General features: G+C 44.9%; 1 protein-coding gene across 1 annotated transcript in view; it reads right to left on the minus strand.

Annotated features, from left to right (window-relative positions):
• The window catches only part of ARHGAP40 (Rho GTPase activating protein 40), a 42,734-nt gene that overhangs the window by 6,494 nt on the left and 12,512 nt on the right, over positions 1-23,728 (minus strand). The window contains exons 2-12 of the mRNA XM_075438846.1: positions 12,953-13,155; positions 8,420-8,640; positions 5,452-5,527; positions 4,670-4,821; positions 3,882-4,047; positions 3,467-3,558; positions 3,257-3,334; positions 2,838-2,997; positions 2,030-2,112; positions 656-862; positions 258-398 (exon numbers count right to left, since the gene is read on the minus strand). Coding sequence (XP_075294961.1) covers positions 258-398; positions 656-862; positions 2,030-2,112; positions 2,838-2,997; positions 3,257-3,334; positions 3,467-3,558; positions 3,882-4,047; positions 4,670-4,821; positions 5,452-5,527; positions 8,420-8,640; positions 12,953-13,133 — 1,557 coding nt within the window. The 5' untranslated portion in view covers positions 13,134-13,155. The remainder of the gene's footprint in view (positions 1-257; positions 399-655; positions 863-2,029; positions 2,113-2,837; positions 2,998-3,256; positions 3,335-3,466; positions 3,559-3,881; positions 4,048-4,669; positions 4,822-5,451; positions 5,528-8,419; positions 8,641-12,952; positions 13,156-23,728) is intronic.

The following is a 23,728-nucleotide window of genomic DNA, read 5'->3' on the forward strand; positions in this document are numbered from 1 at the left end:
CAACAATGCAGCATCTTAACCAAGCATTGTCTAGTCTGAAATTTATTTAATACAGTTTCTGCTGGGATCAATGTTTGCCACAACCTGGCCAAAAGGGTCTGTGAAGCTGTTTCTCATGGTTCTGCCAATTTTTCTCCCTCTTGATCTGTAACGAGCATCACTCCTCAAAGTTTTCCAAGCTCTCATGAAAGCACTCATAATGAAAAAATATTCAACACTGTTACAAAAGGACTCAGTTTTTGCAGGCCCTAACTCACCTCTGCCTGGTTCTTTTCTGCTTTGTCTTTATCAGCATGAATCTTCCGCAACAGATTTTTAATTCGCTTGTCACAAAACTGGTACCTTTTGCTATTGCTCTCATTCAGTTTTCTCACCTGAGCTACCAGAAAAGAGGAGACCTGGGAAGGAAAGAAGAAAGAAGACAGGAATTAAATCAGAAAAGAGGAAGCCACTTAAGAACCTAAATGTCACTTTACGAAGCTCCTTAAATAGACAAAATATCCACATACCTTGAAAACAGGTAGTCTTGGAACTCAGCCAGAGGTTTTGCCTACAGACATTTAGGTCCTCTGAAATTTCTATCCCTTCCCCTGTTCTAATTCTAGGCAGACCAAGACACCTCTACACCATACCGCAAAACACCTTCGGAACTTACTGTCCAGAGCAAATCCTGGTAATGGATCATCATCCGCACGACGTCAGCCGCCCCCTCTGCCAGCTGCTTCTCCTTCCCTTCGGGGATCTTGTTTGGCAACCCCTTGTGCATGAAGAGGTTTGGGGCCATGACTGTGGAAACGTTCCAGAGGTTCATCTTGTTGTTGTTCTCCCTGGCAACCACTTTGCTGAGAAACTCAAGTAGAGCCTGAAGAGAGGGGAAGAGACTTAAGACATCCATTGCTATTAACGCTCAAGAAACTACTGTGGCAATTGCCAGAGAGATCATTTAATTAGAATTTTTACTGTATAGCCACGAGCAAATCCTATTTCTCTACTCAGGAAGTTCGTTGACCAATTTCTAATACGAGGATAGCAACAAATAACTGTATCAAGCAGCAAGCGAGTTTGTCCAGCATTCATGAATCAGGAGAGACAGCCTGTGTGGGAAGCAGATGAGCTCTTACTCCTTGGCAGGTAGCAATTTAAAAAGTCCAGTAGCCATAAAAGTTACCAAATTAAAAGATTACTCCCCCCTCTTCCCCCAGTATCCCCTCAAAGCTGTTCCCATATGTGGAAAAATAAAGCCTTCTGGGATGATCTCTTCTGCCTCATGCCTCCACCAAAGCCATGACGCATGGCAGATCATCTTTGACTGGATTATGTATTCCTGCACTCTAAACACAGTCTGTAGGGTGCTAAGTCAGCCTTGCTTTTATTACCTGGAAGCTGGACTACTCAGTAGGAAGAAAAAAAAAAAAAGCAACCAGCAGCAGCAACCAGCACAGTTCTTACAATGCACAGAAAGGCAGAGGTTGTGCACTGCCAGCAAAGCTGATCCCATCACCACTTTTTCTTTCAAATAGTACTAGGTGAAAGGATTTGAAATGCCTTCCAGCCAGAAAAGGGTAGGAATTCATAAGCTTAGTAGCTTTTTACGTATTTTTTTTTAAATTGAAACTACCCTTCCTAGATGATGACAATACCACAAACCATGCATCAAAAGACCAGATTTCTTCCCCTACATCTTAGCATGCCCACGGACCATGTAAGACCTATACATCTTTCACCCCACAGTGAAGCACTTTAACACACCAAAGGGGAAGAGCACATTTCTGAACAGGGTGCTCCAAAGCCACATGGATTCCTACCGCTCTTCAGTTCACACTCAAAAGGCAGACTGTGCTTACAGCTTACATTCACTGCACAGCCTTGAGGTTTGCCCGCTCCCCCCATCATAGGTTTCCATTCTCATCTCAGTGAATTAAAACCAAATAGCTTGATATACGTTATCTACAAAAGCTCACAGAGTTCTTTGGAAAAAAACCTGGAATAAGATCATGTTTTCCCAGTTAAATCCAGAACAGGTAGTTACCTTTAAAGTATTTCTGTTGGGCTCTGGCAGAATCAGGATGAGAAGGTTTAGAGCCTGCAATCTTTGCTTTAGGTCTGGAATATCTGGAAAGGGAGAGCAACAAGAGGACAGAGGATTTAGGCTTCTGACACTGTTCTTTCTGAGCATGGGAATCCCCCGAGGAAGAATGCAATTGCTTATTGTAGTGTTTGTCATCTAGGAATTGAGACTGTTTTACAGAAGCAAATCAAGCTCATATAGCCCTTACGAAGAGAACTACCTATGTTTTAGAAGACTGGCTGATTTGTTTCAGAGTGCAGCCTACCAGCAAGTCTGATGCCCTTGATGGGCATCATAAGACCTCATTGTTCCCCACTTCTTGGACAAAAAATGTCATGCACTTAAAACAGCTAACACATTCAAACCACCTGTTAAGGCACAAATGCCAAAATTAGGCACTTACAGAACACTGCATTACCTGCAGACAGGCCAGGACTGGGCACCCTGTTGTTATTTATCAAGTCGTCCTGATTCATGGCAGCAACCTTGCAGCCTCAAATGACACAACATAATTTAAGACTCCAGGACAGTGTTCCTACACAAAGACATATGCAGCCAAGCACCAGTGCCTATGACTCTCAGGCTGATGCACAACAGCACATACAGCACCCAGCACACCGAGTTTGGCTGTTGTTCATGTCGTGCTTTGTGTTCCCATCGAACCCACAGGCTCCCAACACACCTGGCAGGAGAGCCCAAGGCCAGCAGAACTTTACAAGCAAAGCACGAACCAGCAAGCTGACACTGAGCAGCCAAAGCAGGGACTCACTTTGTACAGCAGCAAAAGCAGGGAGGTACTCTGCAGTCAGCAGCGGGGCCGGCAGCTCTCTTATGAATCTTTTCAGTAGCCCAGATACATCATTCTGGTGGACTTCATCCCAGCGGAAAAGGCCAGTATAAAAGTCCCTTTCTAGCTTCTGTTCCAGACTCTGTAACAAAGATGGAATTTATTACATGCTTTAACAAACACACACAAGGGAAATACTATAGCTGAACAGTAGGAGGGCAACCCATCAAGTCAAAAGAGCAGAGACACCCTCACAGCAGACACTCCCAGATTTCCCAGGACTGAACGTTTCTAGTTGTACTGGGAAGGGAGATGAGATAATTCAGGTTATGTAGATACTTGCTTCAGCAACGTGCTCCTTGATCACGTCTGATACTTTTAAACAATACAAGAGTTCATACCTTGATTCTGGTCTGGGACCCAGAAACTCTCAAAATGCCCTCTGTTTCCAGTCCTCTCTTTTCCAAGCAGGACAGCAGCTATTAAAGGTGGGGGAAAAAAGCAAGCTCTTAGGTACAGAGGATGAGAAGTCAGCCCTTCCTCATCACAGGCCTCAAAGGCTTCTTTAGTCTGAGGATCAGAGGTGTGAATGAAACCAGAAGTGAACTTACTGCCTGGAGTAACAGAGGGACCTTGGTGTTGGGGAGCAGTTTTTGGTCATTTTCCAACAGGGTGTTGAGAGGAACTCCAAAGAGTCTTTTCTCTGCAACAGAAACAAGTCTGTATCATCACTAGCACAAGTGTAAGGGGTACATCCCCCACTGCAGACTAAGATGGCACATTTTGTAAATGTAGATACTGAAGAAGAGAGGAATAATTAGACAGGACAAGTGCATTCCATAGCCAGACATAATTGTGGTGCATTTACTTCCAGGAGAAATTCTGATCAAGGAAAACACACCTGTCACAAGGTTTCTTATCAAAGGCCCTCTCTGTTCTACCGTTCTACCATTCGAAACACAAACATATGAGAAGATCAGTGTAAATAAAGGCACAAAAAAAAAATCAGGATGACATACAACTAACCTATTGTTTTCAGCTTTGCTGCTTTGTTTCTCTTCAGCTCAAAGCCCAGAATATCACAGAGAGCCGTTAGTTCAATAAGAGCCAGCGTGGGGATCTTCTTCATATCCTGAGTGGACAGATCTCCAATCCTGGTCACTCCTAGTCTGCCCTTGGGGATCTTAAATTTCTTAGGGAAAACACACACATCCGAAAGTTTCAGTGCAAGTTCTTACTTCTAACCCCAATAGTTACCAAGTTTTGCTGCATTTTTATCATTCCTCACCACAACCAGGCATCGATTCATTCCCCTGTTTTCAACACCAGACAAATGCCCAAAACTATTCCTACTCAATCCACAGCTGAATAAATATTTTTCCCTTTTCCGTATTGCTCTTTAACCATTTTGAAGATCCCAATTTATCTAAATTAAACACAGCCTGATACCTACCCTAATCTACTTGAATTTTAGAAGCACAATGGCGGAGAAGAAAACTGTTAGAATTATGAGTAAGAAAGTCCAGTTATTCTCTTTTCAGAGGAAATGACCCAGATCCATATCACCATAGCTGGTTTCATACATGAGCCATACTTCTTTGATCCTCCACTACACAACTTTATCGTTGCCCAATGCTGCAGGGATAACAGCACTACCTGTCCAACAACACCTACCTAATATAGAAACATTGCAACCACATGCATAGAGGACATTTCCAAAAGCTGATCATACATGATTGAATGAAGTCTCTTGTACCCCTCTCGACAAGAAGAGACCAATAAGATCTAACAGGAAAAATTCCTTCATTGCTTACAGTTAGGGCATTTCCATCCTTTAACCTCCTAGATTCAGACAGTAACGATCCCTTGAGCAGGACTGCTGCTTGCTCCGAGTAGGCAATATCCATGTTGAACACCTCCTCTTTTCCAGGGTTTCGTACTGTGCAGGAGTAATCCTGGGTTTCTGCTATAGAGGAGAAAATGTTCTTCGTTGGCAGCTGGGGCTATGCCATGACAGGCGTGAACTTCAGAAAGCCAGAAGGGTGAAGCGTAGAAACCAAATGTGCAAAAAGCGCAGCTTGAGACAGATTTGGGGACCACCACTTTTGAACTACAAACTATATTAACTTTTGAAAAGAGTGTTTTCATAGCAGGATCCTGAGAATCATCAATAGGGTAAGATTAGCTTAAAGCCTTAACACTACAGCTACGATCACCAGATCGCTGGTAAGACATAACCATGGCCTTAAATTAAAGGACACAACTAAATTTCTCTTTACACAATTGTGTATGGCCTTTATAGAATTTCACCACATGATCTTTGCTTGTGTGATTTTATTTGCATCTTCTAATTGCTTTCTTAAAGAGTTAGAGTCAGAGTTTGAGCGACAATTCCTAACGCTACAGCCTGTAAGTTTACTAAACGCAAATCTGTGGATAAGCACATATTCCAAAAAAAAAAACCAAAAACCAAAACACACAAACAAGGCCAATGTTTCAGAGCACAGATCAGTATAATTTCCCTTCCAGTTCCAGCCCTACTTCAGATCCTACTCCCCTTTCCGTCCTACTCTACATTTAAAAGCTTCCTTCTTACATTTCTGTACATTTGAAGTCCGTAGATTGTGCCACAGCTGATCTGGGCTGGACTCCTTCTTCTCCGGTGTGGTCTCCTGAAAAATAAACCAGATTATGTTTACCTACACAAAACAGAAGTTATTATAAGACAACCCACTTTCGGCAGAAAACTGCCCCCCACTTGGCATTGTCTGCTAGGCTAAGAAAATGCTGCTCAAGCTCAGGGCTATAAGACTGCTCTAAAACGAAGAATTATAATTACAGGATTTGGCAGGCAGATGGAAAACAGATGACTATCTCACAGACAGTATTTATGATAAATTTGCACATTATTAGGCCAACTCTTCCTTTCACACAAACATTAACCAATTTCCCCCTTTTAGATCATGCATTGAGGGGCTAACACCCAGCGGACCAACCAAGCTGCACGGGATCTACCCATTGCCCGTGATCACAACATCTCTTGCACAAGAAAAAGCACATGGACACCAGCACCTAAATCTTCCCTTCACAGGCTTTATAGTAACCTATCTCTTCACATCTGGAGAGAGACGTGAATCTTTACAAGTCTAAGGAAGCATTTGGCAGCCAATTCAGCTAATAAAAACCTTTTGCTAGAACTAGTTAAACTATAGGAAAACATCTTCTATCACCAAAAGTTAGCAACTTTCTGAGAATCTGCCCATGATACGGAGTTGTGGACCAAGGACTGAAAGTTAAAAGGAACCCGTGCAAAGTCATTGCAAACAGAAATAACAGTTAACTTGCACGGAAGATGTACTGTATCTTTAGAGTAGGTGCGCAACTGGTGAGCTGCTGTGAAAGCAGAACCAACTCATTTAGCATCTGGCTTAATCACACACCACACACGAACACCAGAGCAGCTTCAGACCCAGCTGCTGTGTGACAGGCCATACTGAACAGCAATACAGGGGAAGTGCGTAGAAAGGTTCTGAGAGAAATGCCAGCAGCTTTGATGCCTGAGGGTAGCTCACGACAGAGGTGGACAGGAGGCAAACCGCAAATCTGTCTTGATACGCTGATGGAAATAAAAATCCAAATTACTCTGACACATCACTGCCTGCACCTTTACAGCTTGAGCTGCTTCCACTCAAGTCATAGCTGAACTGAATTAGTTTCAAGCTCGATTTGCTGGCCATAGTTTCTTCCATAGGTAGAGCCCATTCAAATGTTCTGCTCCCAGCGTCCTGTGAGAGCGGTCAGTAGTGGGAAGCATCTAAAACCACATTGAGCAGTAAAGGCACAGATACTGGATCTGGGCTCCAGATCGGGAATTTCTGAGACTGCAGGAAAAAAATCTTTAGCTTTCTGCATTTCTGTTTCCTCACTTACCAAGTGAAGATTTCAAATATGCTTTTGTGCAATAATGGATTTGTCATGTTTTGCTACATGCCTTGAACAAGTGTTGCAGCAGCACCAGGCCTGTTTTAGCATATGGCTCCTGAACACGTCCTTCAGAGCCCCAATACTGTGCTTGGAACTGGGGTGACACAGCAAACCACCAGGGAAAATTAACCAAAAAGCCTGCTTCATTCTGGGGTTGCTCCAGGGATTACTCAAAGGTAAAGAACTACTTCTGCTCAGTGCCTACACCCAGTCCCAGATCCTAAAGTCTCAGAAGTATATGATTCTACGTAGAAATCACTCTCAATTTTCCTATGCCAAGCATCTGTCACTTCCCATGAAATAGAGGGAAAACACCACCTCTTGTACACAGAGTTTAAGCTGATGGCCACTCAGCAAAGAAGGAACAAACAGTCCAGTGGACTAATTTAAAATACATTTTCTTACTTCCATTAAAAAGAGAGGGGACAAAATACCCCACTACTTCCTGTTTCAGCTATCTCCGCTATAATCCATAGATCTCAGAGGCAACTGCAAAGATTTAAAAAAAAAAACAAGCCAAAGAAAATATGAATAAATCCAGCAGAGTTATTGGAAAAGAGTTTGGTGATCTTGCCCAAAGAAAGAAGTGAGAAAATGTTTAACTTCCAATTAAATTAAGGCAATTTAAACAGGCAGGTTTAGTATTTTTGTACATGCCTTCATTATACCGAAATGTCACTTTAAACCATCAGGTTTGATCTCAGTTGCTTATCAAATGCAAATTATCAAATACAGATGTTAGCAACCTAGCGAGTGGACAGATAAGATTAAGAGCTCAAAAATCTTTGCAAAGAACACAACCACAGCAGTTTCTAGTAAGGTTGCAGACTGCTAGTGTCACCCTTAAGGCTTTCCAGGGATTATATGTGTACGATTCATCTCATTATAAAAGAAGTTTTTAAAGATGCTCAGGCTGAGGAAAAGGAGTATTCAGTTCTGCTAGACAGCAAGGGTCCCATGCTGATGATATAGGTAGATCTTGGTTAAGCTCAACACCTTCTGACTAGACACTTGACCAAGCAAAGAAAGTCACAAGGAGCCCTGACTGGGATACTTCCCAGCAACTGCTAGAAAAAAAATATGGATACCCTACCTTGTGGTCACAAGCAAAAGAGGAGCAGCACAGCAAGAAAGCAGCTGAAAAGCTCATGTTCACGTATTATCTAGCAAAAAAATAAGGCAGCGGCTATTCTTTCTCTAGAATTACCAGCTGTACAAGATCACCTTATCAGAACTGAACTTACGAAGCTCTCTCTTTTTTTGGTCAATAATGATTTAACATGTCACTGGAATAAAGGAAACACAAGAGGGCTCCAAACAATACCAGCGCTCCCTGAGACTGCAGCACGGCAGGCGCTGTGCAAGAAGTGTTCCAGCAGTGTCCAGGAAGCTCATGGATCTGCAGGTTAGCAACTTCTCAACACTGCAACCTGGACACAGAATTTCTACAATCGCAGCTTCATTTCACCTCAAAAGGTGAAGTCATCTATTTGGAAGTGAAAGTAGCCCTGGACCCAGAAAGCCAAGTCAGCACTGCAATGCACCAACTTCTTTCAGGGGATCCCACTGAATCAACATACCTCAGCGCTGACCACTCCAAAAATGTCTCTGACATCACGCACGGGGTGCTTGTTCTTCCTCCTCCGGGACCGGGAGTAGGTGTCCAACCGCCGCTGCACAGCAGCAGCCTGGGTCTTGGTCAGGGTGGAGAGCAGCACGATGTTGTCGTTCTCCGAGGCATGGTCCCCGAGGAGGTCGGACAGACCTGCGTCCTGGAGCCACTCGGCTTCAGCTTCTCCCTCTGCGAGGCAAGGGATGAGAAGGACAAGTGAGAAGAGAAACAATTTGAGTGCTTGAAACACGTCAGAGGCAGAAAACCAGAAGCCTGAGCCACCCCCTTTCTGGGACAGCAATGGGACATGACTGGGAGCTGCACCTTTGTTAGGAAGCCACGGCTCTTCTCAAAATCTTAGTCCTATTCCCAGGTACCCAGCTGGGTGTCAGGGTGAAAACAGAGGATACACAGCACTTTACACAGCTGCAACTGTCCACATACTCCTTTCTCCTCACCCTAGGTGAGGAAACAGAGAAGAAAAAACCACAGAGGCGTGGATATTGTCAGGAACTCAGGCTCCCTCAGAAGCTGGGCAGAAGAGGGGCACTAGTGCAACTCTGCATGGTATTTAGCACAAGGACTGCAATGGGAACTGAACCCAGGGGGGCTTTCACAGGGCATGAGAGGAAAGTCAGAGGCACTTGCTTAAATCTGCCTTTACGTGGACTGCCTGTGCAAAGGGGAGCTCTGGCAGCAGGTGACAGCGCACAGCAAACCTGGAATGAATGGCACTGCCTCCGTCCCTGCAGCACACCCGATCCTCCGGCAGCTTTGGGAATGGACAAGAGGTCTGTGGGAAGCCACAACCTACAACACTGCACATTTGGCTTTTGTACTCTTCCCAATTATTCGGCTATTTGTTCTAATTTTTATTGATCTGTTCCATACCTATGTGTCAACATCTGGGTTTTTTACATTTATTTTAAATATCTAGACACTGATCTGGTAGATCCAAATGTATTTTAAGATTCAAACGTATTTTACTATACTTGCAGAACTATTTGTATGCACCATCCCTATTCTTTACCTTTTTAAGTGGATTGGTATCCATACAGTCACTCAACAAGAGCAAAAACGTTATCCTTACTCTGCATTTTCTTTATGTCTGCGCCTATTCAAAACATCACTAAAATTAAAGACAGTTCCAGTTCCAGAGTGAAGTGTGAGAAGCCTGGAGACAGTACAGCAGCATTACTCCAACAAGATCAATTCCACTTCATTCTACAATACATATGAAGTTGCACTTCAAATACAGAAGACAATTTTTTCCTTACGGGATGCACTCTTTGTGCAGGTGAGAAAGTGCCCTGAGCGGTCCAAGGATAAAAGAAGCAATTTAGCAGGTGGTTTCAACTTAAATACAGTGAACTCCACAAAGCCTTTATCTTCTCAATGCTACGTACCGCATTCATTCACTGCAGGCAGCTCCAGCACAGCTCTACCAAAGGTTAAACCGGGAAAAAGAAGAGTCACGACTGAACTGACTGAAACAGAACAGTTCACTCCCACTCTTCCTTTCCGATGCAGCTGGTATCTCCTCAGTTATCACAGCTGCTCCGGCAAAGTTTTATTATTGCTGCATCGTTAATAAAAAAAGCCATGCAGCTTTTCTTGAGAGATTAAATAATTTCATTTTTCTGGGCAAACTTCTGTGTCCACGCAACTTACAAAAACATACTGTGACTCCGTTCAAACTCTTTTCAGCCTTCAGAGCACGCTCTTTGTGTTCTTAGGCGCTGCAATGAAACAGAACTGTGTTCAGCATCATACCACAATAAGTAGGGTTGGACCTGAAGCGAAGCGTTTCCTGTAACAGATCTTCTAGCCAGCTGGCTAGCTTTCTTACATGGTCAGAAGTTTTGGTCACTTCCCATGGTTCTACAGCAGCTCCAAGGTAAGAGCATCCCCCTGGCACCGCTCGCGTGGTTGCAGCTGCTCACGTGCTCGTGGTCCTGTTCATGACTCTCACCGTGCCATAACCCTAACTCCTAACCTAATTTGTCCGACATCTGTGGTTTCGCAGCAGCACAGCGCACAAGACTTCTGGTTTATTTTGTCTTTGGGAACTAAAGGAAGTTAACTGCATTGCTCACAAATTTTGAAAATACCCAATTCCAGTCATAACAGGAAGCTAATTGAATACAAGATACTAAACAGCAGGCCCTAAATCGGACATCCGTGCGAGCCCACTGCCCCATCCGATGTCAAAGCACCACATTTTAACTCCTCTACTTTATATTTTTGGCCCAGTTATGTTTGCCAATTACACAAATGAAACCAGAAAAATAGAGTATTTATGGGGAGGAGGAGGAATTTGGAGAGAAACAGGTCAGAACCGAGAGGTCCACAGAAGCTGAGCTGCAGGTTTAAGCTTGGAGAGCTGCTAAGATTTGCCTTGCGAGTTCCAGGCAAGCAGCATTTCAGGGGGACACCGCTGGGAATAAATCTGCAAAACTAAAGAACACCAATTCCCAAAACCTTACTTGAAAGATAAGCTGGCCAGAACCACCATTCCTAATAAATCATTTAGCTTCCAAAAAGTTACAGGACAGCTAAGCATCCTACAATTTCAGACTAAACATTAAGCACAACTTCCTACACAGTTTTTGAAGGCAGAGAAGAATCACTCTCCGCAGACGCAATTAGGTGCTAGCAGGGTGCTAGCAGGTATTTCAGCAGCACTGCTGCACAGCGTGCCTGCGTTGTCAGTCTGCTGTACCATCGGACCTTGGAGAGAGCAGGATAAACAGCAGACAGCAAGGAAAGGACAATGCTGCTCGGATTTCAGCAAAAAGCTACTTTATGCCCCTTTCAACTCCTAGCGAGGCCACAAGCACCATCAGCGCCTTTCTGCTGACCCAGTTCCTCTGCAAAGCTACATGCTGGCCTCCCACTAACACCAGGTCACCAGCAGCTTCCCATTACGCCACCCTTAACGCAGGGTTTGCGCAGGAGACCAACGTTCTCCAACTGGGTCAGTGTTTTTGCAACGCCTTATCTACACGTAGCCTCCACGCTGTCCCTGTACCGGGATTAGGATCAGTGATCTGTCCGGCCGAGCCACGCCGTCTCCAGACGGAGCTGTTAGACGCTGCCCAAGCACAGCTTCTCAGGCTTTATGCAAAGAGTGATGGTGCCTTCGGCTCCGACGAGCCCTGAAGCCTCTGTGCTGCATTGCCACCTTGCAGTGCTCCAGCCGCAAATTGCAGAGATGTGAAAGCCAAAAGGCACCAACCAAGTCCAGCTGCCTGCATCCACACCATCTGAAGCTTCCCCTCGCTCCTTATACTTCCAGCACAACACTTCTTTGCCTAAGCTCCTCTGCAGAAGGCACCAGGAGGCTGAGCGTGCCGCACCTCCTTCCCCAGCCTTCCGGCAAGGCTTCGCTACTCGGAGCATAATTTCAAGTCTGTCTGGTTTCAATGGCCAATTAAGCAGTCCGCTTTTGCCTGCTAGATTAATATATAGTATTAAAAGACACTTTTCCTTGTGTCCCTGCTTACACACAGTAATCAAATTGCCTCTAGCATATCAGTCTTTTGGATATCCCAGACAGCTTTTCATCTCACGGCATGGCCTCTTTTCCAGAGTCTCCTTCCTGGAGCACTCATTTTCTGAGTCACTTTTGATCTCTTCCAGTTCTAAAAAACAAGTTTACATCCTTTATGCAGGAACACTAACAGCAGACCTTAATGCTTACCGTGTCTTGCCTACTACAGCAGACATGGAGAATGCTCTTTCCCATCCAGCTCTCCAGAGCCCCCGCCATGCACCCAGGACAGCTGTTCACCCTTCCCAAGCAGAGCAGCACTCTGGGACTTTCACTCCAAAATTTCCCCATGCCACACACGGATCCCTCTGCGTATCAGGCCAGCACAACAGCCATAGGCTGTACAGGCTGCAAACGTGACCATTCAAGAGGATGCACAGCCACCTAAATCACATTCTTCAAAGCGGACCTGAAAACGCATGATCCCAATCTGCGAGATCGCTGGGTGCTGATCCCAGTTTCTCATCCCTCCTGCACCCCAGGATGTCGTACCTCCCATGTCAAAAGGCAATCAGCCCAGGTTCCAGCTCTTCCAAAGTACTGGATAACACCAGTGCTACAGAAAACCCATTAAAAACACCCCATGCAAATGAAGCAGTCTTCCAAAGAAAGAAAAAAAGGAGGGAAAAAAGGAGGTATATAGGAAAAACCTTGTGTAGATGGACTCAAGTCATTCTGGGCTGTTCAAAAAAATCTGGAGCCTCGAACATACTCCTGACCGACCTTTAGAGTCAGCTTTGTTTCAGCAGCTGAAACCAAGCCAGGCCAGTAGTCCTCTTCTGAAGGGCATTATCCACCAATCCATGAAAAATATTTATATCTCCGATTTGACTGGTAATATTCTAACCATATTCCAACAGGCTTCTAAATCATTCAGGTGCATAAGCAAATTTTCTCTCTAAGACGTTCATCTTTCTCCCCTCAGTCCCGAGATTTTTGGCAACCTACCCTCTTGTGTTTTGACATCTGCAAGGCTGCATTCCTCTTGCTCGGCTTCAGCGCTCTGTTTAATGTTCTCTACTTCCAGCCAAAAACTGTCCATTGGCAAGCTGTCCAAAGACTCTACCCTGGAACTCGTGCCCTCTGACACCGGGGATGCCAAAAGACTCTTCGGAGGAAGCTGGCTCATTTTGCAAAGGCAATTTCTGGTACTGAGAGAGGAAGAGAAGGACAGAGAGATCAAGCCACATGTATTCATGTACGGCATTCACAATACAACAGTCTTCATTGATTAATGACTGCAATACAAGCCAAACAGAGGTAAGTGCGAGACTTCCTTCGGTTAGTGTTTCGCAATACAGACAAGGTTGGGATCAAACCTGCTAGCGTAGGGGAAAAACTGCTGTCCAAACATGTGAGAGGAGACAGCATCAACACGGGTTTTCCGATGCTGTCCTTCCAGTGACCTCCAAGGCACCACCTACCTCCCCTACATTTGCTTCTACGACTCCCCTGCAAACCTGCACCGATACCCTCTACATTCAGAGACAACCAAGACGTTTCAAGCTTGGTGCACAGGCGCTCCAATTCTCTGGCATGCACCTGCAAGCCAGACAACTCCCAGCCACAGCAGAACGCACCCAGTGGGCTCGTCCTCTGTGTGCAGAAACCGGCACAGCTCCGTCTCCTGCACTTCAGTTCACGCAGTAAACAGCTCGGATGTTTGAGGCCCTCTTTTCCTGTCCAGACCAGATTTTTCAGCTGTGAGAGAGCACAAGTGTCCTGGGAAACCCAAACATACAGAATTTTCTTACCACACTGCTGATTAATTCCTGGGCGGCCAAAGTCCCAGACTGGCTTCATCCAGCTTTCAACCTCTCTGCAGAAAGGTGTGAGGTTCTCATCAGTTTGTAAAATAATGCCTCTCCTAAAATGAATTTTAATTCACTTCAAAGGGTTACAAGCCATTTAAACTCCATTGTACATATTTTTCAAAGACTTAAAAAAAAAACCACATAGGTAACTGGAATCTACTTGTGAGAACACCTCAATGGTTCAGCGTATGAACACAAAATTAAAGAGACTGTACACAACGCTAACTCTGGATGGTTTGAAGAACACCTGTGAACAGCCGCTACCACCAAACACAGATCGAAATTGCTTTCTAGTTTCATGACAAAAAAACAGATTGAGTCTTATGTCTTGAAAACCACTATGACAAAACACCCACAAAATGCAATTTAGCCTCCTAACCCTAGAAGGACTTAGAAAGTTGTAGATGGCAAAGTATCTGGAAAGTTTTAGTTCCTTTCATTCCAGAAAGCCATTATTAGAAGTTCTAGGACTAACTTGCTTCTGTTACAACAAGCATTTCAAGTCATAAATGACTAAATTTGAAGATCTAACAACTCAGAGGCATACATAGTAGGATAATCTGCACTTCTATTTACACGTGTGCATGCATATTATGCTCACACCTTTTTCTAACATGCACATAGGCAGCCCTTCTCTTCTACAGATCAGAACTTAAGCAATAACCCTCCTTCCAGGAACATGTGGAGCCAGCAACGGCACTGAGAACAAGAATAAGAAGGTTTTTGTTTGTTTTACAGGAACAGAACAGTTAAAGATTGAAAAGAGCTGTTTTGCCACCCAGCCCACCTCTGACAAGGGCAGAGGTGATCCACTTGTTTAGTACCCGTCCCCACCTGTCCCGCCCCCCTTTCCTACTCCTGGATATCCAAATACCAGGCCTCCAGCTGAGATGCCACTCTATAGCCCAGTAGAGCACTTTCAAATAGTCAAAGATTTTTTTTTAAATTATTTTTTTTCCTTCATAGTTTATGCCAATCTCAGTTCTGCTACAGCTGCCATCCCAAATCATTATTTCCCCTTTTAACTTTTTACTTATATCTTTATACCTCAGGAGTTAAAAACTTAGATCACGTCCCTCATGTTTGTTCTTCATCTTGAGTACTCCTCTCCATTTTCTCACAACCTTCTCGTTGTGATTACATTTAAACAAAGCCACCTTGCTAACCTCAAAAAGTCTGTTTAATACCCTGCCATGATCTCTCACTAGAACTCTATTTTGCGCCAGTCAATAGAAATCATCACCTGCAACACGAAACTAGGAGGATTTTAGATTATCTTGAGTAACTTGGGTTTGGCCGTATCAGTGCCAGAGACACCGTGGCAGCCGAATCTGCACTGCAGAGCAGTCTCTCAGCGCGTAACACTAGACAGGCTAAGGAACCATCGTACAGGCTCTCCTAATCACTCTACTAAAGGTACTCAACAGGCACACAACTACTCTTCTCGCTCTGTGTTATTGCCCTATATTACCGTGGGATCTAGGTTTACAGATCAAAGCTGCTCTGCAGCATACCTTTCCCTCATGTTCAACTTGGTTTAGAGCCTGCTCCTCTAACATCCCAGTAATCCCTATGGATTAACACCAGGATTTAGGTTTGCAGATCCAGCAGAACGCACCCTAGATCTGATCAGCAGCCTGCTCCCGGCACAGGCGCTCTGCAGCGAGCCTGCGTCACATGTGGGTACGGCAATCCCTTCCCCACACCCACCACAGACCTGCCTGGAAGAAAAACAAAACTTTAAGCCAACGTAAATATAGTTTTCAGCTCTTTCAAAAGGGTGACTCTCGACTTAGATGTTCTGCATGACTTAGCCAATACCAGACCCTGAATGCAAGTTTTAGTCCAGGAGATACTACAGCCAAGTGGAGTAATACTTATCTAAAGCATCAGGGCATATTCCTGGTGCACTCCGAGAAGGCTCACAACACTTACAGCCCACGTTGTAGGCTATAGCCTTGCCAGCAGCTGTTTTTCATCTACCGGCACCTCCAGTCCATATCAAGACAACACAGTACTGGGGCAGTGGTATAGTTTTGCCAGACAATACCGAAATGCTGTACCCCTATGCACTCTGACTTGTGCTTCTGTACCACCCGCAGTTATTTTGCTTCTTTCCACATCTGGAAATAGAGTTGATCTAATAGTGCTTGCACCAAAACTCTCCACCACCAGTCACACTGTCTCCCTGCTCTAGGAGAGCCATATTTGGACTACTTGTGTGTCAAACGGCTCAAAGGCCATCCCAACTTCTTTTCTCAACAACCCCACAGACTCATGCACTAAACCCGATGTCACCGAGGTGCAGGATGCTAACACCACATAACAGCTCTACACAGCAGTAGCAGGATCCAAAGCCCAGCGCTACGACTCCTAAGCCAACGCTGTTGTTCCTGTCTCACAGGACAACACCAAAGCTAAGTCAGGTCTTACATTTAGAAAATGTTTTACTTGCTGGTCTCCGTACTTTTTTTCTTGAACACACTGCACTGCACAAACACAGCTATCCAGGTGGAAGGTTAATTTTAGATTCAGTGCATCTAAGAGATTATTCTTCCTCATTGCATTCCCAAGTCAACAGAGGGCAATCTGTGAGGTATAAACATAGCAACAGTTTAGATTGAAATTGTAGATTGTTGGCTTAAAATGTTAATCGCTCCGTTGCGGCTGGGCAAAGAGTAGGCGGAATAATGAAGTTCACTCAGTTGCACTGTCAATGGAACGAAAAGCTCAAGATTACAGAGTTTCAAAAATTAACACAACAAAAAGCAAACTGGCAGAAGGATCTAATTAAGGACAACCCTAAAGGAATGACTCTGTGGAAAGCCTGACCATCCTAATGCAACCTTCTCTTCTTGCTTAAGAACAGAGCCGGTTTTAATGGGGTTCAAGATTCTTTTAGCTGACTCCCCTAACACCTTCAGTCTAACCCTGACTTCACAATATTAACAGCAGACTCATGAGAAATTAGACTAGCACAGACCTTACACAGTTCATTTTCTTATTATTTCTTCTATAAATCCTCTCCACATCGAGCACTGGTAGCCCCGAGCACGATCTGTGTGCCTGGGTCACGCTGACTGAGTGCTGGTGGCCCACCAGTCCTGGGCTAGAATATGAAGTCTCAGAGTGGTTTTTGATCTGTTCCTAGATACTGTCAACACAGGGCAAACATATTGCAAACACTCCTGCAACTCTTGGCCCTTTTGAATATCAAAATAAAATAAACACCGTTGCTATGCATTTGTTCATTCCAGGCTTGAATCATGCCCATCAGCTAGTTTCTCAAAGGATCTGTAGCTGCCTAGACTACTTCACTGCTTGCTCAACATCCTTCCCTCATTGAAATATCTCTCTAGCAGTTGAATAAACAAAGAAGTTTCTTCTCAAGCATTTCAAACAGAACAGGAGGTGACAAGTGTAAGTCAAGAAAATTGAATTTTTTTAATACTGTTTCCAGAAAAACTAAGATGAGAAAAAGGCATCAAGAACAGAAGAATTAAGCTATATAAGGCAGTCCTTTTATGCGCAGGCATCTAGTTCTTAAAGACACTTCCCAATATCTGGAGTGAGCACAAATGCACACATTAAACAAACAGATGGAAGGAGTTTGAATTAACCTCAACAGCAAGTCAGGAGCAGCACACCAGGTCACAGCATCATGGCAATTCAGACCACTAGCATGAAATACAAGCTCTTTTGAAAGGAAAAAATAAAGTGAGACATTATTCTATCAACTGGTTGTAGTATTTTGACAGATAAAGACACTAAGTCAGAGAACAAAAAATATGGCAGCGTCACAACACACGCACATCTTACCAGCTTTCTGTTTACTTCAAGGTCAAAAACAATCAATGGGTACAAAAGCACAAGATAAAAAGAAACCAGAAAAAAAAAAGTCCATGCAGGAAAAAAATCCTTCTTCATATTGCTTCCAAGTTCCTACTCTAAGCAAGCAGTTGAAACCTGAATGAAGAAATACGTAGTTAATTCTGAAGAGAAAGAATCACCTAAAGATCAACCCAGCACAGTTCATAACATGATAGGTTTTCTTGTTTAAAGTTGTGTAGTAGGATAAAGAAACAGCAGATAGGAATATTTGAAAAACTGGAGAAAATCCTGAAGTAGTAAGTCATATCTACAGCTAGATCTATATAGAATATAGATATATTTTGCTTACTGAAAGTATTGATAGTTTAAGCCTCAGTCTTCTGAAGACATCAATGTTAATATAAGAACTAAAACCTGTATGAAAGAAGTCAACCTACTTACTATCAAAATCTTAGATGAAATATGCATAATCAGTTATTTCTTTCAGACAGAATCACACAAGACTCCATTACCAACACAGAAATACCAAATTTATCCAGGAGATGCCTTGTGGACACAAACCACACAACTTTCCTAGCAAACCTCTAAACCAAAACAAAGCTGTGCTGCAAATCTTCAAAGCCTGGCTTTGTTACCCTTTCAATCCCCCAAATTTTGTACACAAAGTACAAACACCGCGGACTACCAATTCCCTCCTCCTCCTCACAACAAGCAGCCAAAGAACAAAACTGAAGTTTACTCTGAGGAGAAAATGAAAAGCTCAAGGCTGGTTCATACTCCCTGGACCAGACCATAAAAGCAGACAGACTAACTACCGAATTACTGCGGCAGCAACGAACAGCAACTTACCCGATACACTCTTAGCATGCTTCACCTTCCCTGGCTTAACTAAACCGAAGCAGCTGAAGAGGTAGAATTAAAGCAATCTTAGAAGCAGGCTGCACTGCTGACGTACGGCTTTGCATACCCCTGTCCATAGGGGATTTGCTCCTGTACCTAGTGCTTTCCCTGAGAGCATCCCCTACGAGAAGTCGCAGTGTCTCTAGCTCAGGTTATTTTCTATAGCACTGCTGCCCACCACCGCTTAGGTTCACAGCAAGGCATTTTATAAAGGACTTCACACACATGGGATGGCACACTTCCAGGTCTGTCTCCACAGCACCAGCAAGAATAGCTCAGATGTCACTACTACAATTTGCTAATAAGATTACAGCTTGTTTTCAGCAACACAGCAATCAGTTCATCAAGATCTTCCATTATGCAAGCAGCTTGGGGAGCAACGTCATTTAAGGTTGTTTTGAAGAAGCCTGTTCTGCAAGTGATAAAGAGGACGTGCCAGATCGCTTTGCACGCGTGGAATGTTTCATACCAGATCCAGATTTCCCTCACCTCAACAACAAGGCACTCTCCAACTCCTGTCCTGGCATCCCTAGGGACACCAGAAAGACAAAACAGTGATCCTTCGCCCAGTGCTACATGGAGTGATAGACTTGAATCCTGATGCTTCTGTGCAATGCGCTGCTTTAGCTTAACACCTCCATCGCTCTCTGTGATGGACCTGAACTCCGGAGCAGCACTGGGAGTTTTAAATAAAGCGTAGACTATACCTTACAATACCAATAGGTTTACCTGACAATAAGTGTTTCTATCAAAGCATTTAAGGATAAAGAAAATCCTTCTCAACATCTGTGTCTCAGGCCTTCCTAGGGAGTAGACTTGTCTCCACTCTGTCCAGTAAGGGTCTAAACAAGCCAGCTAAGGAATAGCAAAATTAGCCTGTAATTACAGATCATCCTGGAGGTGTCTCAGACTGAAACTCCGAGCAGAACAAACACCAGATTGATAAACCCATGCAGATACAGCCCAATTAAAAATATTCCAAGCCATGTTTAGTTTAGTCTATTAGCCGGGCGTGTGTCCCATCACGCGAGTGTGTTTTGGCCTCAGAAGACATAAGCCATGCTCTCTGTACGTGTTTTTCACTGTAAGGTCACTGCAGAGAAGCCCGTTGTTCACTTTCCCCGCGTTCGCACGGTAAGCCAAACAGGAAAGGCCTTTCACCAACATGGAAACCCACTGCGAGAAAAGGTACCTGGCCAAAACACAGCTTTAGGAGTACTGTGATCTTTAATGCAATTGTGAATTGATAAGCCTGATCTACCTGACGATTATATGAGAATCGTTAATTAAAAGGTGGCATTCTCATCCCTAGTTCCACCTGCACATGCTCCACTGAATCCATCTTCATCCAAACACACAAGCAGCTTTGTCCATCCAGCAGCCACAAAGATCCAGTCTGCCATTCACATCCCACCCATGAGCACAACACCGGGATGTCAAAACCCACAGACCGGTGCGTGTCGGGCTGCAGACGGGAGCTCCCACAAAATTGTTCTTAGCCATTGCCTTGTCCTCAGCACAGGAGCTGCCCTGGGCTCCCTCCGGCTGCTGCGAGGCAGAGCCGGTGCCCGGGATTCCAACGAAGCCACTGGCACGGACTCACTGCCCTTTAGTGACTTGGCTGTCACAGCCCCATAGCACTCACTGCCAGGCATCTCACCAAGGCCAGAATGAGTCAATGCCTCCCAGTCACTCAACACATCCTCAAAACACGCTACCGTTACTTCAGAAGAGACATCTTTATTTCCATCACCACTGTGACTTTAGGCAAGATGCTCAACCTCTGTACAGCTCAGCTGCCCAGCTTAGGGACAAAGTGGGCGAGGGACCACTGGGCTTTCAGAGGAAAGATTACTGGTGTGGTTGAATCCACTATATAAAGGCTGTGAGCTTCTTTTTCACATGATCGTTCATCAACACAAAGGCTTTTCACAAAAGCAGATTCACACATAACTAAATATTTGTCCTACAACTTCTTTAGTGTTGAACTTGGAGTAGATCGGAATGATAGAGCTCGTTCTTATTTCTTCTTGCAGCCCATTCTACCAGTTGTGTCTACATTACAGCAGAGATCGAGCAACTATATTTTGTTGCTCAGATGTATGGGAACCGGCAAGAGACCGAAGAGGTCACAAGAGCAACCTGCTGACGAGCATAAAGCAAGGAGGGGTTGAGAGATGTGTTGGAACCTAGCTATGCTTCACACATGGCAGGTTTAGGGATGCAGGAAGGACAGTCATAGCTCCTCGCTTGGATTTCTCAGGTGAGAGTTATTACACATAAGACAAGTGCCTGGCCATCACATTGCTATGAAAAGCCTCCCCTTGGCTGAGATCTGTAACTAATAACTGGAGTGCTGCCTGCGAGCCCAGGGCTGCCGACCCCAGCCACCCCATGTACCTCAAGCTTTACAGCACCGAGAGAAGGAGCACAAGGGAGGCAGAGCTGCCTCTGCCATGGCTTTTTCTCAGCAGCGCTTTGGAGGCACGACACCACTGCCGCCAGGCAAACCAGTAGGTGCTTTAATGGGAACCAATGAGCATGCTGCAGTTACTGCTGCAAAAATAAACAGTCGTTAAAGTCAACTAATTAGAAAACCAGGATGGCTGGCGTATAATCACCTTATCGTATAGGCGTGTGTTAGGTCAATCCTAGCAGAGACGCTTAGTTACACACATGCATACGGGACGCGTTTCACCTGCTGGTGGGTCCCGAATGAACAGCCCTGAAGTGCCACTTGCTGGGAGTCAAGTGCTTTGGTCAAAGTTGGTGAGAAAATTTGGCGTTCCTGCTGTAGAACGTCTTCAGTCCTGACCACAGAGGTGTTCTGGCACCAGTACCGACACGGGAACTCAACTAACTTGCTTGGCAAAAACTGGAAGTTGTTACTGTATATTTTGATTTTTATCAAAAGAAACCCTGCAATACTCTAGGTGCTAGTCTAATTCTTTTATACACAGGTAATTTTAAAGTAATTTGCCATACTATTCCTGCGTTACTCCCCCTAAGATTCTAATTCTTCCCCCCTCCCCAAATTTTGCCTGGGATCTTTTAAATATTTCCTTTCTTGCTTCTACACACAAGGTCAAAGCAGACTAGGAAAAATGAGAAGTCAGACAGAAACATGAAAATGTGGACTATGGTTAGAAATAAAATCACTGCAAGTATATTCACACAAACACAACAGGTTTCCATTACTGCAGCAGGGAAACGTTTTGAAACTTAATGCAACTTCTAAGCTGACGCAAATACATCTCAGATGAAGTCTTAAGTCATTTAATATCCAGTAAGCACACAAACAGTACGGTGTTTGTCAAGCAAAGCAGTTTGATTTTCAGTTCTGTCCTTTAGTACATATGCTTTCCATGTTATTTATAAATAAGCATTTCTAACCTTCATACTGTTCTACAAATCGCTGAAGAGCCCTCAAACCCCATAAGCTTCCAGGGCAACGTTACCACAGAGTCACAAGCAAACACGCAGTCTGCATTCTAGCCCCCCCAGCCATGCTCCCACCCCCCCGGGTCCCAATTCCACCACTTGCTGCACTCAGCTATAGAGTTAAAAAAAAAAAAAAGAAAAAAAAGAAGAAAAAAAAAAAAGCAGGTTTTAATAGGTCTCATTTCATGATCAAGGCAGTCAAAGCACAGTTTTAAGAGCATGTTACAGCCTGCTCACCTCTAGAAATTTACCTTGTTTCACCTTCTCGTGCCCCAGGCATTGCCCTACCTGTACGCCCTGCCTTCGGGAGGAAGAGGAGCGGTGATCCCCCCATACAGCCGTACCCCACCACTGCTCCCCGTACCTGCCGAGGCGGGTGCAGCCGACCAGCACTGCCCGGTGTCCCGGGATCCCACTCGTGGTGGCCCCGGAGCTGCGTCTGCCACGCTCGTCCATGTCCCGGTGGAGAGGGGAGCGGCAGTCAGTCCATCCGTGCCCGTCCGCTGTCGGGTGGAGCAGCGGCTGCCGAGCCTCGCGGCTGGTAACGAAGAGCGGCTCCTCGTCACCCTCGAGGTGCCGGCGGGGTGGCCCCGAGCATCCTCTCCTCCCCGCCTGCATCCACCGGCCCGGGCAGATCCACCTCCGCCTTCAAGGCAGCGGAGCCCGCGGGTGAGCCGCGCACGCCTGGGACACGGGCTGAAGGACACAGCCCACAGCCAGCATCCAGCCCTCGGAGCAGCCAGAAAATAGGAGTAATTTCCAAGCCTGGGCTGAAGCTAAGGCTTGCTAAACATTAACTCAGGCTTCAGCTGCGCGGAAAAAGTAACTCCCACAAGCAGCACTGGGAGGGAGGAGTCAAACCGCTTATTTACTCCTGCAAATTGTACTTCTCTGAAGTAAGAGAACATCAAGCACAAAATCTCTGCCTGGGGATTCGGGGGGGGGCATCAAAAAACCCGAGCGCTTATTTAAAAAAAGCAAATTCAGCGTTTCCTACCATAGCTAAGCAGTGAGTAAATCCCAGCTGTGAGACGCTGGTGTCGAAAGAGCAGCATAAACTCATAACACTCACAGACAATGTTTTATAAGATCCAGATCCTTTTCAAAAATCTCATCAACAAGCAATACATGGGCGAGCAAAGAGTTAAAGGAATAGGTTTCCCTGGAGCCAAGGTCTTTGCTTGTTATTCTCTCCACCAAACCTCCTTTCACAGTGTTTCTATAACTTGCCTTGCCTCTAACATTTACTATTCATAATCCTGAAGTTAAAGGGACAACAAGTCATTTAAAGTTTCCCTAACAAAGACACGCAAAGCTTCTGCAGCACATGTACTAACCCCGCTCCTTGTTTCCAATATTCCCAGTGGATCCATGGCTCAGCCTGCTCTCCCTGCAATAGCTTAAAGGGCGGCAGCAGCTGTTTCAAAGACAATTCCTCATAAAAGCACGCAAAGAGGCCATCTCAGTTTTGTTCCTCACCCATGAATACAGTGATTTTTCCACCCACTGCTTTAGCGCAGCCGCTTTTACTCCACCTTGCGCAGACACATCCGACATGCTGTAGCAGGAACGCTGCCCGAACTCCTGCCACGACCCCCTTTGCACCCTCCGCGGAGCAGGGCCAGCCCAGACTCTCCCAAGCCTACCCGTAGGCAGAGCCCTGGCCACTTCCAAGAGGGATCCCCAATTAACACCCTCCACATTACATTAAATGAAGTCAATTTGCCATGGTTTAGGC

This window comes from Opisthocomus hoazin, chromosome 18 (assembly GCF_030867145.1).
Source record: "Opisthocomus hoazin isolate bOpiHoa1 chromosome 18, bOpiHoa1.hap1, whole genome shotgun sequence".
NCBI lineage: Eukaryota > Metazoa > Chordata > Aves > Opisthocomiformes > Opisthocomidae > Opisthocomus > Opisthocomus hoazin.